Source organism: Pseudopipra pipra, chromosome 13 (assembly GCF_036250125.1).
Source record: "Pseudopipra pipra isolate bDixPip1 chromosome 13, bDixPip1.hap1, whole genome shotgun sequence".
Lineage (NCBI taxonomy): Eukaryota > Metazoa > Chordata > Aves > Passeriformes > Pipridae > Pseudopipra > Pseudopipra pipra.
In genome coordinates, this window is record NC_087561.1 from 2908818 (window position 1) to 2923079 (window position 14262).

Sequence of the window (14262 nt, forward strand, 5' to 3'; positions counted from 1 at the left end):
TCTCTCTGCATCTGGAAAGCCCAGTTTGCTCTGGGTATGGCACTTGGATATTAGGACCCAAGTCGTGGCCTGTTATTACTTCAAAGTCTCTTTCAGCCATCACAGTACTTCTGACAGATCACCTAGAGACAGCTAGCTCACATGGGAAATGGGGCCCCGCTAACAACTGCCTCCTTTGGGAAGTGTATGGATGAGAAGTCAGCCAGAAAGTTACTTGTTTGACTGCATGTCCACGGTGCCACTGCTGATGATGTCCAGGAGAAGCACAGCCCATTCAGTTGTCTGTTGTGTACTGCGTTGGACTGTGTCAAACATTCCCCCCACCTGGCAAAGAAAGGGAGTTTAGTCACAGGGCCCCAAAAAACTACTGAGATTTAAAAGTGAGAAAGGAGCTTAACTTAAACCAGAGCTTAAAGGAGCTTAAATCCTACTGAGAGCTGAAGAAGATTGCTGTCAGCAGGACAAACCTCAGATGCAAGTAGTAGTGCTGTAGACTGAAAAAGCATTGAAATGGGAAGGCACATCTACAAAAGACAGACCAAGTCTTTGGATTTCAACCTGATTAAACAGAGCAAGGGAGTTTATCCATGCACCCTGTCACACTCAGGGCTCAAGACCAAGAAGCAGCACAAGTGTCTCTCCTACTTCCTTGCATCAGGACATATATAGCCCCTCCAATGTGTGTATGTTCCAAGAAAAAAAAAAGATAAAGGCAGACAACTCTTCACCCCATATGGTTAAGCTCTTTTTCTGCAACTGCTCACCAAATTCAGCCGCAGTTTCAGGGCTTCGTGCATCAGCTGCTTGGCTTTGCAGTCATCCTGGTACTGATCTTCCCGCCAATTGGTAACAATCTAAGAAATACAGGAGAGGACAGACCTCACAAGCTGTATGCTGGAGCTTATGGAGAGCAGCTTGTACTGCTCACTGTCTAGTGACTCAGAAATGGTCAGCTCAAGCACCCTATTCCAAGACAGACAACATCCTGAGGCCACGTCCAATAGCCTGCCTGCTAGAGGGGTAAGGCCCTGAGGAAAGTGAGGGGACGAAAGACACCCACCTGCTGGACCTGACTGTACAGAGAGGTGAGGAGGCCTTCCCGCTGCTCATCCTGTCCTTTCAAGCACGTCAGCACCAGTGACAGAAAGGGCTGCTGGCTCAGGAGGGACATACTGCAGAGGGAACAGAGAAGGAGGTATACTGCCAGGCTGGGGGATCAGCACAGCAAACACTGCCTGCCCTTTTCCCTGGACTCACCTCTTCTGCTTCTGGCGGTCCCGCTCCTTGCGGGACGATGACCCCAAATGTTGCCCTTTCTCTAGTTCTTCTCCAGCAGCTTTCAGCACATGGCCCTGCACTGATGTTGGAAGCTTGGCAATCAGAGGGGCCACTAGCCACACTCCTGATCTCTCCAGGGAGCTGTGACAACACAGGAGAGAAAAGCAGTTTGCAATCCAACCTATAAGTCAGACTTGTCTACGAGGGAGCTGCACGTTGGCTCTACACCTACCTGAGGATGGGTTTGGATTTGTTGCTGGCAGGTGTAGCACTTGTTGAGCTACTGATACTGTTGACTCCATTACCAGCACAGTTAGCAGAGCTGGTCTCTGCTGACTGCTGGAATACCTCAATGGTGGCCTTGGCTATATTTTCTAACAAGGAGTTCATCTCCTGGAGATAGGGAAGAGAAGACAGCCAAGTCCTCCTCTGAGAGCACCCACTGACAGGGCTTGCACATTTCAACACAACTCACTACAAACCCAGTTTGCCAACTTCCCCATGGCTGCTGCTCTTCAGATCTCAGGCTCATTGCTTCCCTCTCAAGCTTGGCTTTCACAGGCCTGATTCCCTCACTGTGTACTTTTTCCCTGTTCCCACTTCTGCCAGGCCACCTCCCCACCAATTCTCAAGTATCCACTTCACACATCCCTGTATGGTCCCCTCTGAGCAGAAACTCACATTGTTTGCTGTCTGTTTAATCATGAGCTGCAGCTCCAGCGAGGACTGCCTCATGGTCCATTGGTCCAAATTCTGCAACACAAACACACACACTTCAAGTGATTCCTTATCTCAGTTCAGACTATGACAACCCACACCCTCAGCTCCCACCATAAGGAGTGCCAGACCTCTCAGAGGGCTGCATTTTGGACAACCCCACTCTAACACCACAGCAGGCAATTACTGGGACACTCTTAGATTCTGTCAGGAGCCCGCACCTGTAAGATGCGTTTAATCCTCTGCCGCTGAGGATTTTCTCCTTCCTCATTGTCCAGCAGCCGGTGTGGATAACAAATCAGCTGCATCAGCCTCTGGGCCTGAGTGCTGCTCAGGACAGGATCCTGCAAGTCATTGCTGTCTTCACAGAGGGACTTGAGACATCGTTCTCCTACCCACTCCTGCAAGACAAAGGCAGAGTCAGCACAGTCAAACTGATGTCTGATTCCAAACCAACGCCCCTGCTTTCAGTCTCAGAGAGATGCATGGAACACATCAAAATCATAAAAGCCTTATTAGTATGCAGTTATGCCTGATAATCATTTCTCTTCATGAACTGCACTATCCTGATTCAGCAGGCGTCACGCACAGCACAGCAATCGGAACAGAGGAAACATCAACTCTGACAAGTCAGCAGTAGTGAAACACAGTAGTTGCTCTTTCTTTTGATAAAATATTGGTGTGATTTAACAGTACACAGCCACTGCCATGTCCAGGCTCCACCAACACTGCCACTTGGGCTCAAAAGATCAGAAGGGATCACTTAAAATTGTTTGGTCTATTTGCTGCACAGCAAAGCTCTGGAGCTGTCCTAAATTAGGTAATTCATGGTTGCAGCAAAGGCTAAACCAGAACATGTCTTAAGGAAAAGCACACCCCTCAATTCTCAAATAATGATGGAAAACACACTGCCATACTTTGAAAACGCCAGTTACTTTACTTCTCAAAGTCTGGAAAGGAAAACTACTGACTGGATGCAAGCCATTTACGAAGTCACATATCATGAGAAGGGAGACAGAAAACTATTACTGTCAGCCACTCAATTTCAGTTGATGCTCCCTAAATGTATGTAATAAGGGCAGCAGTTTCCAAAACAAACATGAGATAGGTACTTCTTCACACAATTTATAGTTAACTTGCAGCATTTGTTAGTGCAGAATTTTTTCATATTTAAAATTAGGCAAATTCATTAAATTAAAATCAACAGAGGACTGCTACATAAGCACTTCTGCAGCTGCAGAGCAAGCCTGATCAGAGAATTATTCCACTGCAAAGTGACAACCGGAGGAGAAGAGATAAGGATCCAGTTCACCACGTACAAGTGCTGATTCTAAGCCTAGAAAGCTGGAAAGTCCCTCTCAGCAGTGGACAGCACTCTAACCATTAAAGCACAAAGACTGGAAAGGTTAAATCTCTGGTTTGAAATCCTTGTGGAACCAAGATCTTCATCTTAGATCTTCAGTTTAATCCCAGATGAAGTTTCCACTTTGCCAGTACATGTAGTTTGGTGACCTCTACAGTGCCTGTTGCTTTTCTCCCCTGAATCTGAGATTGGGAAATCACAACCTATAATTTAAGGCCTTCCACAGACATTTCAGAATTGATAGTAAGAGTTCTGCAGCATCCACTGCTCACACTGGAAATGCTAATATTTAACACATCATTTTACCAGCCCTTTACAGCTGCAGAAACCCTGTAGGAGCTCTGGCACAATTTGGTGGTAACTCATGGGTGTCTATTGGCATGCTCACTCCTACATAACCATTGCAACCAACAAATGGTATGAGTAGTGATACCTGACACTGCTACTCCCTGCTGTACACACACACACACTTTTATCTGCTTTGAGTCCTTCCTATGTAGACTGTGACCAGCAAGGGAATGTCTCTTGTAAACGCTACAGTCAGGTTTCAGTAACAAGTGTGTTGAATTTATGATTGTAAATAGGTGGCTCCAAATCTCCTTTGGTAGGCTGGTAACATTGCTATGTAAGGAGCCAGTTAATAAACAATAGCATGAGGACAACACATAGCACCAGTGTGTTGGGTTTGCACATTAGTAATACAAAATACAGGTTTCAAATTGTAACACTGCATCTTTCCTGTTGACAGAATAAACTACCAACCAAGGCTAAGGAAACCCTTCAACACCCATTTTCATACAGCATAGTAACATCCACTCCACTCTGCACTCCTTATTAGCCAGGTTTCAGCTCCTCAACTGTCAGTCTTCCACAAAGGAACAGAAACCCTGGTGTTGTCAGATTAGGCTAAGCAAAAGGCTTTTGTTGCTGTTCTTTAATAAACTAAACAGGGCAATGCAAAGCCCAGGGATACATTAACAGCCTAGCTGCAAGTACACTTAAGATGCATTCTGAAAGATACCATTTATCACTTCAACAAATTGTCTTTCTCTGCTGATCTTTGCCTCCAGCACACACCTCAGCATCCAACTCCCAGCACTCCCCTCCTTGGACATGAGGCCTGTGCTGTTGCCAAAGCAAAGGGGATGTGCAGGCCCTGCACAGTGCAATTCTTGACCATTGCTTGCCTCTCTGTATTCTGCAAACAAAGGTGAGCAATCCTCATAGCTGTCACCTGATAGAAACATCACAAGTTCTTCCCTGATCTTTCAAAGAAACACCTGCCATACTCAACCTGCAGAAAGGCATATGGGATATATCCACCTGCAGAAGGGATAAGGACAAACCTAGAGATGAGACAGACTCACCTGTTGACATATACTCCTTAGTACATACTTGGCATAAATATCCAAGCTGGCTGTTTCTACAGTAACTACTCGACCACCAGCCTTCCTGGTGCCCAGCTCATCATCCATGAGATCATCGACACCTCCAGGGTGGGAAAAGCCAGAGCCTTTCAGTTCTGCATCTCCTAAAAGAAAAACACAAATATCACTTAATCAACAACGCTAACCACAAAGCCTGACTCAAAAAACACCCTGAGCTTTTGTGAACTCTCTCTGGGATCAGTGATCTCTCTCCAGCCAAGGGATTTAAAGTCTGTTCAGAGCTCAACCAAAGGGCTACAGACAAGCCACATATTCACCGGAACAGATCTCCTCTGGCCTTCAGTACAGCAAACACATACAGTACAGTGCCTTTCTCCCACTCCCCTGACAAACATTCTTACAGGTTCAGGCTAACACAGGTACACACCCAGAACAAAGACAGCCTTCAGCACTGCAAAGACTGCTCCATCCACAATACGGTTCTGGGAAGCTGCCAGTAAGTGACGGTCACAGGAAGAGCGGATTCCCACCGTGGGTTTGTCTGCAAAGAGGACAAAGGGGAAAGGCAACACTCAGCAGGAGAGAAAGGCACGGGCTCCAGAGCTGCCTGAGTTATGTGCCAGCAAGTACCATAAAATCCAGCTCAGTGAATCCTGAGGCCAGTCCCTTTCCTAACTGTAACATGAGGTCCATTTAATTAAGTTTCGTGAAGCATAGTGCCAATCACACTGTGACAACTGAACCATGAAATCCAAATGGGGTGCAGTGCCTGTGTCGTGAACTCCAAGCTCCAACAGTACCCTAAAACCTAGAATACAGGCTGGATTTAGAAATCTGAGCTATCAGGATACTGATGAAGAGCCAAGAACAGAGCTTCCTGGACTGCTTCCATCATCAGACAAAAAGGGAGTGCTGTAAAACAGCAGCTTCTGGCACCAAGTTAAGAGGCTATACAAAGCTCAAGACATAAAAAAAGAAGTGATCATTACTCTAATGGTTTAGTGACAGCAAGGCCACCTCTACTGGCTGGTTTCCTGCCTCCAAGAGCCTTCTCCCCAGTGTGCCTGGCTACCATGGCATGACATAAATGGAAGGATACTGTTCTTTGTCCTCTGCAGAAAGCCGTGTATCAGGCTTTGCCTGCTTTATTCAAAGCAAGAAGGTTATGATCTCTAATCATAAGGTCTAGTATCTCTCTTCTTGGGGTGCAAGAGCCTCAGTACTTTCAAAATAAAGGCTCCACGTTCATTCACTTACTGCCGTCTTGCTGGCACGGGTTCAGCTGTGGAGTCTTAAACAGATGGAGTAAAATCCGGCAGGTCAGACGTGCTCCTGGTTCTGAGTCCTGTTCACTGCAGGCTATGTAAAGAAAACAGCCAACTGAGATTTTTTAAGCACCAGGACAGCTGACTCTCAGTCCAAAAGCTATTCACAGTGCACTGCCCTGGAGCAGCCAGTTGAGAAGCTCCAGCAGCCTTATTGTATTTACAAATATGGAGCATGTGTAGCAATTAACATGGAAGTGAGCAAATCCATCAGTATTATCCCCAGTGACATGCACTGCATTCTGCTTGCTCCAATTTCACCCTGTCAAGAGTCTGGATGCTGCAATCCCCAGAGTAAAGCTAGGCAGGCTGGTGGCACAGCAAAGGCAGTGACCCAGGTGCTGTAGGCCCAACTGGTCAGCTGGCTGCTCTAGCCAAAATGCTAGGCTGAACTGTACCATCACTGGGAGATGTACTGCTGGAGTTCAGAGTTGAGTATACCAGTCACACAGTGTGGCTGGTAACATCTCATGCTTATTTCAGCTTCCACACAAACTCTAGAGAGCAAGGCCTCGAAAAACCTTAGCACAACCAGTTTTTGATAGAAATAAAAAGGGTCAGAAACTCTCTAAAGCATCACATTCAATTCTGAAGTATAGAAGAAGTATGTTTTACAACTTGGAGGCATGTTTCACAACTATGGGGTTCACTGAGTATCCATTAAGGACTGGTCTGTGGGCCAGAACTGAGACTAAGCCCAGCTTTGTGCAGGGATGCACTTACCAGCATTGAGGAGGGAGGGGATAGCAGCACAGCGGATCAGGTCCTCCAGCAGCAAGCACTGCCGGGCTATGAGAATGGCAACAAAGGTAGCCAAGGAATCATGGAAAGACAAGTCACTGACCTGGAAGAGAGGAGATCAGCCAGTGATCACAACAGCCTCTACCTCATTCCCTCTGTCAGCAATTCCTCAGCTTGCCTAGGAGCTGGGGGGCAGAAGGGCCCATAACCTCTGGTCAGTGTCCAGGATCAGCCCAGGCTGCAACAAACACCAAAGGCAGCCCCCGGTATTCAAAGCCTTTTCCCTGCCCTCAGAAGACAAAGCCTCCATCCCTTGTTTATTTTTGCCTTCTCCCAAGGGATCCCTCCACTCCTGCTTCAATTCCTTTTCCCCTTTTGAATGTTTGCACTTGCATCAACATTGCAGAGGAGATCATTGAAGCCACAGGTCCCATTATTGGAGGAACAGCACAAAGCTTTGAGCACACCCAGCCACTCGGCACTTAGAGACTTGCAGTAGCCAGTTAGCTCAGCACACAGGATAGCAATGTCGTTCACCCTGTTAAATAAATAATGAAAAAAGCAGAGGGTCAGCTTTGCTACTCATGCATGCCATCGGGTCAGCCATTCTTTAAGGGACCCCAGTCTTCATCCTCCTTCACACCCCAAGACAGCCAAGAAATGGCTACTGGCTTCCTTACCCTCACCTAAAGATTTTACTATCTCAGTAGAACCTTGAAAGTTCTGCCTCTCACCTGTCTGGATCGTGGTGTCCCACACACACGTGCATAAGTGCATTACAGACGAAACTGTAGCGGTTGGCTGGGTTTTCATTGAGGCTCTTGCCCAGGTTGGTGTAGGTAAAGTTATGTGCAGATGGATTTTCAATAGTGTCAATCATGAACTCTGGTTCCCACAGCATGTTGGAGTCAGATGGCTCAACATTGCAATAGATTGTGTTCTTCACCTTGGAGCAGAAGTCACTAACCAGGACAGAAAAGAGATTAGGAACACAAAAAACTGCGCTGCCACTGAACTCTGGTAAGCAAAGACAAACCCTCCCTGGGCAAGAACATGTTGAAATTCACAATCTCTGTGTACCAACAAAGACTCTCCGGTTTGTTATTTTCTGTTCATTCCTCTTTTGTGCTTGTATTGTAGGACATACTGAACGTTCAGTTTATTTTCCATATCAACCAGAACTTTACAGAGTTTCTATCATTCCCTCTCCATACTCCTCTTCTGTGGGGAGGAGATTCACTTCCTTGTAAGTAAGTAATTCCAAATGTCTGATAATCTATCCACTCACTCTCCTTTGGGTCTAAGTCCACTACACACTTTTTGAAATTTGTTGCCTCAAACCACAAGGCACAGTTGTGTCATGACTTAAATGGTGGCCCTAATGGTGCTCTCTGGTCTGTTCTCCACTCCTTTCCAAAGAATACATAGCATTTAATTTGCTGATTGTTACTGTACACTATAATGACATTTTGAATTATCTGTTACAGCTCAAAGGCCCTTTATCCAAATGGCAGGATTACTAAGAAGCAGAGAACAACCTTTAGGATGTCATCAGCTTGGTAGGAACAGAACTCTCTCCTTCTACCCTCTAGGGGTGGGGTAAGTAGAGACCCGTGGAGGTGCAGAGGACTACTGAAGGCAATTTACCAAAACAAACCTGATGATCTAAGAGTCGAGATCACCCACTAAGTTATTTCTGCCTGTCAAACAGGCCACTACTCACAAGACCTTAGTTCACCATAGAGAGTATCTCAGGGACAATCCCATCAAACAAAATCACAATCAAAGGTTAAGCCAAGGTGCTATACTGGGCAGGACCCATTGCATCTCAGCTGCTTCAGACTCACCTAAAGAGCTCCCCAAATTTACTTTTGAGGTGACTGCAGGAGGTATACAGGTCGTAGAGATAGGCCAGGATACAGCGCTCTGCTGAGGAGCCATCCGAGCGGTTCATGCCGTGTTTCACCACCCCACACAGACTGTATAGAGACAAAAAAAGAAGTGAGCTGAATCCTCAGGCACAAAAAGTTGCCACCTCTTAGGAATGACACAGGTAGGTACCTGCCCCTTACAAAGCCCCAGAATATACACTGCTTCCTTACACACAGCAAGGGGAAGACACCCTTACCCTTCGAAGACCTGAGCCATCTGGTCCTGGTTCAAGATAAGGCAGGAGTGGTAGTGCCGCAGCACAGCCACGATGCACAGGCACAGGCTGGTGGTATAGCTGCCAACAAGGTCGGAGGATTTCAACAGCAGTTCTGCCTCCACCACGCTCAGTTCATTCAGCAACTGCACCCAATGACAGAAAAACCCTTCAACAGCCACAGGGGTAAGGTATGGTCAGAAAGGGAGGAGGCACACCAAACCCACAGCCTGTAGGACCTGCCAGGAAAGGGATGCCAGGCACTTTCTGCTTAGAGAACAGTTGGCACCCCACACTTAGACACAATGCCTCAGGCAGTATAAAGGGCTGTCAGGGCTTGGGTGTCAGAGGGTGATTGGGATATGGCCGCAGGTAGTATCAAGCAGTTTGTTTGGTAGTTCTATCCTGCATAAATCTCACTTGGCTATCCTTTTCAGCCTAACAGCCCCAATTCCATCAGCAAGGCTTCAAGAGACACCTGGTACAGGCTGCAGAAACAGCAACAGGATTTTAGCAGAATCCAGAAGGCAGCTTGAGCTACCATGTGCCAAGAATCTTTCCAGGGGAGCAAGGTAGGCAAAGTGCCAAAGACAGACAATCCCCTTCTCACTCTGAACAAGGCCCTGCTGCAACCAGAGACAGAGACTGAATGCAAGTCCTTTGGAGAAAAGCCCAAAGTCTCTGGAAAAATAATCCTCAGAATAGAACATGTAAGACTATCTGCCACAAACAACCTCTTCCTAACAGCTGCAGCCCAGAAGCATCACAATGGCCACCTAATCTGACCACCTCCATGACACAGGTCAGAGGGTCACCAGTGACCCCCAGAGTAGGCCAACTATCACAGCACAGATCTGCTGCCTTTCAGGGAGATGAATCCCTCCCCAGGAAGCAGCTGAGCACACTGCCCTTACCTGGATGGCAAAGTCGATAAGACCACTGATATTGAGTGAGTACTCCATCAAGTCAAATATGAACTGCACGTGCTGCACCAGAGGCAGGTGGTATGACATTCCCAAAGCAAAGCTGGTGATCTGTTCCAAGACATTCCGAGATACCTGCAAGTGCAAGACAACACTCAGTACTACGTTCCCTTGCAGAAGTCCCTCGGTGGACTCACCTCCCTCTTCCCCTCCAGGAAGCTGCTCTCAGTAACACAAACGGCCCAAGAAAGACAGCAGTCTTGAGATTTTCATACCTGAGATGTGACCTGGTGCTGATCAAAGTGAGAAAGGTGCTGGAACTTTGCAAAGATATCTTCAGCTGTTGGGAATGCTTCTGGTTTGCTCTTTTTCCTCTTCTGGCCTTCCTCTCCACCTACCAAAGTTGGGAGGATTAAAAAACAGTATTAGGCTACCTTCCTCACCAGAGGACTAGACATCAGCCATGGCCTCCTGTCAGTCCCTCAGCAGGACCAGCTCCTTTCATGCAGTATAGCCAAAAGGCTGAGTCTCTGACCTTGATAAGGACCAACCTGAGTTTGAAACAAACTGCTGAGGAAGGAATTCCTAACCTCCAGAATGACAGTAGGGCTATTCCAAATGAAGGTACTCCTTGGAGCACCCTTCTGTTTTGATTTAGAGGTATACCTATTCCCTGATGAGAACAGGCATTCTGGACTGGAGATGTTCAGTCTCAAAGTTTGTCAGAGAACTCCACCTTTTAAAGTATTATCTTTCTACCACATTTCACATTGCCTTTCAGGCATCAGACTAAGAAAGAAAAATTGTAGCCAGATTATCAGCTGATGGACATCAGAAGCTTTCTATTGGTTTTAACACAGCTATCCAAATTTCCTATCCTGTGGATCTAGCATGTGCCTGAAGCATAATGGTGTGACACATTTAACCAAGTCTCTGTCAAATATGCATAGGCAAAGCATTTTTTGCTTCTTGTGCAAGGATCTAAATGCAAGAAAATATAGAAAAAAATCTGAGAAGTCAAAGTTTTGGCCAGGGTCTTGTTCTGAACCTTGCATGACTCAATTCTCTTCTGAAGAAAAGTTCAATTAAACAGATTGTCTGACTTGCTAGTCAGTATGTTTGAAAACAGAGCACCGTTTCAGACTCTCATTCGCTAATACCTCTTACCACACACTGCAGATTACATAAAATCCTTTCACTGTGAGACTCCAGACAAGGGAGCCAGCCAAGTGGAAAGATGCTCCTATTTCAGAAAGGAGTGTCTCTCTACTAACCTGTCTCTGCAGTACTCTTTCTGTTCAAGACTTTTAGAATGTCTTTGGTTATTTTCTTGATGGTGTGCCGAGCATCATCCCGCTGTTTTCCAACCCCGAAAAGAACTACCAGCCTTTGGTTACACTCGTGACTGCATGACTCCTCCTGGGGAACCAAAAGAGACAACTGCATTAGCAACTATGAGTCTAAATGTCTTAATCTTGTTTTACATCTGGATGTCTCTAAGGAAAAGCAAAGCTTCATCTCAGAAGCTTCTTTGGGAGTAAGCAAGAAGACATCCAGAAAAGCATGATTGCTCCTTACCCACTCAAAGCAGGGAACCACAGCCTCACAAGAGCACAAGGGGAGCACTTACAGGCAGATCTCATACCTGAGGAATAGGAAAGTGTGTTGCGTACTGGATGTGCCGAGGCTGGTCATACAGGGATGCAAGCATTCCTTCCACAGACTTATCCTTCAGCAGAGGCTTTGCGTCCTTTTCAGGATCTGGTTTTTCAGGGGAAGGGCTGGCTTTAGATTCACAATGCATTGGTGGAGAAAACATCTAGGGAGACATAAGAAAAGGTAGTTAAGGAACATGGTCATGCAACAGTAAAGATTGCTGGTCACTCCCAATCTCCTGGTGCTATCATGGTCATCCATTTCCCATCCACTTCCATCAGCCCACTTCCTACCCTGCCCAAACACTGGGCTGGCAGTGGCCTGAGCGTTAAGAGACCCCAGGAATGACTGGGATTCACTCTACTCTAATGAACTCTGCATAAACAGGTTATATGAACCATTTACAGTGTCAACTGCCATACAACCCAGCCAGAGCACACTGGCTCTATAGGAAAGATACACAAATGCAAGGCACATGCTACATACTGACCTATTAACTGAACAGGTAGAAAAGGCAGGAACATACCGAAAAGTCTGTCTTTTCCATGTCATCAAAGAGCATGCTGGGGTTGTGGTCGATGTCCATGGGCTCCGAAAGACCTGTGTCCTGGGAACAGAAAGAGCAACTTTAAATCTCAGTGATGCATCAGGGAACAAGAGAGTATTTGTTGACTACAGCACTTGATGCCCATGTTGGATGGTGACAGCAATATGCCAACAGGTCGATGGTGCCTGGCAAGTTGGAGCCTAATACACTGCAATCATCACGGACAGGCCTCACACAGCACCTCGTGACATCCTGCTGTTTCAAACCATGCAAGATCTTCCTATCTTCCTCTTTACAATCTGAGGTTCTTTCCAGCCACTTAAACTGAAATGCTAAGGAAACAGGTTGGGGGAAGGAGGAGCAGGAGTCACTAGTACGTCCTCCAGCACGAAATAGCAAGGAGGCTGCAAAGCTGGTAAAAACGGGCAAGCAAAACACAGAGATGTGTACAGGAGGGCCATGGTGCTCTCACCTCCAGCTTGATGCCACTGTTCCCCTCCCCCTCCTTCCTGTCATGCTCCTCAGCGGGGTCATCGAAGGGTGAGGGCGGGCGAGGCCCGTGCGAATCCATGGCAAGATCACCCCGGGAGATGAGTGTGCACATGTAGATGTTGTGAGAGAAGACATCGTGTCGGATTAGCTCACAGAACAGCAGCACCAGGTTAAAGAACTCCACCTTCTCATTTTCCTTCCCGGGATCAGCTGAAAAAGACAACACAGACAGCCAGGGCTATCAGAGCTCTTCTGCAACACTGAGCAACACCAGTAACTAAGGTGTGGAAAAGTGTTTCCCGATATCTCAACACAGTGACTGGTACACAGTTCTGAGGTTACAGCAGGGACTAAAATCAGAAAACTCAGTTTCAAAAATTAGCAGTTAAGTCAAATGCTCTCCAGTGTCACAGCCCACAGGCATAGGACTTTTAACCTCAAAAGTGCTACTCCTGGGTGTACAAACAGTTGCCTGCATCATTCAGAGCTGCATCCTATTCCCCTTAATCTGTTTGCAGTACTTCCCCTGAAAGGCTACTCCAGATCTTTGTCACTGCTTAAAAACCACCCTCTAGTTCTCAGCGTGAAGTAATTCCTGACTAAGTTATACTCATCTATCCTTGGCCAATGCTCTGTTAACAGAAGTGCTTCTGCATTATCTTTCTGTCATCTGGCCCTGCAATTTGCTTTTCCTCTCTTTCCAAGGTAAGCTCTGGATTGCAAGGAAGCCAGAGAGAGAATTTAGATACACCCAAGACCTACACACAAGCAAACAGCACACAAATTCAAAGTTTGCAGGAGAGGGAAAGCTAGAAACTGGGAGACCACAAGTTCTTATTACATACTTAGCATAGGAGCTTGAGTGTCAAGGAACTGCATAAGGACATCCTGAAAGACAGGAGCACTGGCTGCTGAGAGGGAGCCTGAGGAGATGGAGCCCTTCTCGTCCACGACTTCGGAGTCCCCACATCTCTGCAGAAACAGAAAAAAGTACCAGCTGCTGACACAGTGGAGAAACTTCCTATCCACAAACTCCAAAAAAAAAAAATAGAATTTTTTTATCTTGCACTTATAGGCAAGCCACCACACAGGTTTCTGTAAGCTACTTCAAAGTCTCCAAGTATGCCAGTGCTTCTGCACTGCAATCAGCTGTTCTCACATGTATCCAAGAAATGTGATATGCACCATCGCACAGGCTCATTTATGACCTACACTGGGTTAGGTGGAGCAAATGCCATCACTAACAGCACCAGTGAGAAGAGGCATTGTACTGATCAACCTCTGCCTTTCCGTGTAACCATAGTTAGGTAACCTCTGCTCTGCCCTACAGCTGACAGTCTTCCAGGAGTAAGGACCTACTTCAGCCTCTATCTCTGCCTGGCGCTTCTCCAGGAGTTTGGCCACCACCATGGCCCTGTGGCGTCCAGAGCGTTTGTAGCTGACAGCCCACTCGCACAGCAAGGCCACCACTGCATCGTCGTCCGGGGAGATCTGTTGACATATAAGCACTGCAGTGAGAACCTGAGCCAAACAGGAGGGGGGAGCAGACAGAACAGAGAGTCTACTTCTAATAAAGCACAGCCTAAAGATTGCTGCATTCCCCTCTTCCTAACAGAAAGGATGGATGTCAAGCTAGAGCCCTCCTCCTCTGACTCTGTTTTGCAACATGAGGTGAACCATAGCCCC

General features: G+C 46.7%; 1 protein-coding gene across 4 annotated transcripts in view; it reads right to left on the reverse strand.

Moving 5' to 3' along the window:
- The window catches only part of MED12 (mediator complex subunit 12), a 35467-nt gene that overhangs the window by 9861 nt on the left and 11344 nt on the right, over window positions 1-14262 (reverse strand). For all 4 annotated transcript variants that reach the window (XM_064669641.1, XM_064669640.1, XM_064669639.1 and 1 more), the window contains exons 11-33: window positions 13936-14067; window positions 13422-13548; window positions 12557-12786; window positions 12064-12144; window positions 11527-11700; window positions 11156-11300; window positions 10157-10275; window positions 9873-10016; window positions 8941-9104; window positions 8660-8791; window positions 7547-7774; window positions 7206-7350; window positions 6795-6915; window positions 6004-6105; window positions 5174-5287; window positions 4726-4889; window positions 2217-2396; window positions 1960-2031; window positions 1511-1671; window positions 1258-1419; window positions 1061-1172; window positions 765-854; window positions 215-324 (exon numbers count right to left, since the gene is read on the reverse strand). In XM_064669641.1, coding sequence (XP_064525711.1) covers window positions 215-324; window positions 765-854; window positions 1061-1172; window positions 1258-1419; window positions 1511-1671; window positions 1960-2031; window positions 2217-2396; window positions 4726-4889; window positions 5174-5287; window positions 6004-6105; window positions 6795-6915; window positions 7206-7350; window positions 7547-7774; window positions 8660-8791; window positions 8941-9104; window positions 9873-10016; window positions 10157-10275; window positions 11156-11300; window positions 11527-11700; window positions 12064-12144; window positions 12557-12786; window positions 13422-13548; window positions 13936-14067 — 3209 coding nt within the window. The remainder of the gene's footprint in view (window positions 1-214; window positions 325-764; window positions 855-1060; window positions 1173-1257; window positions 1420-1510; window positions 1672-1959; window positions 2032-2216; window positions 2397-4725; window positions 4890-5173; window positions 5288-6003; window positions 6106-6794; window positions 6916-7205; window positions 7351-7546; window positions 7775-8659; window positions 8792-8940; window positions 9105-9872; window positions 10017-10156; window positions 10276-11155; window positions 11301-11526; window positions 11701-12063; window positions 12145-12556; window positions 12787-13421; window positions 13549-13935; window positions 14068-14262) is intronic.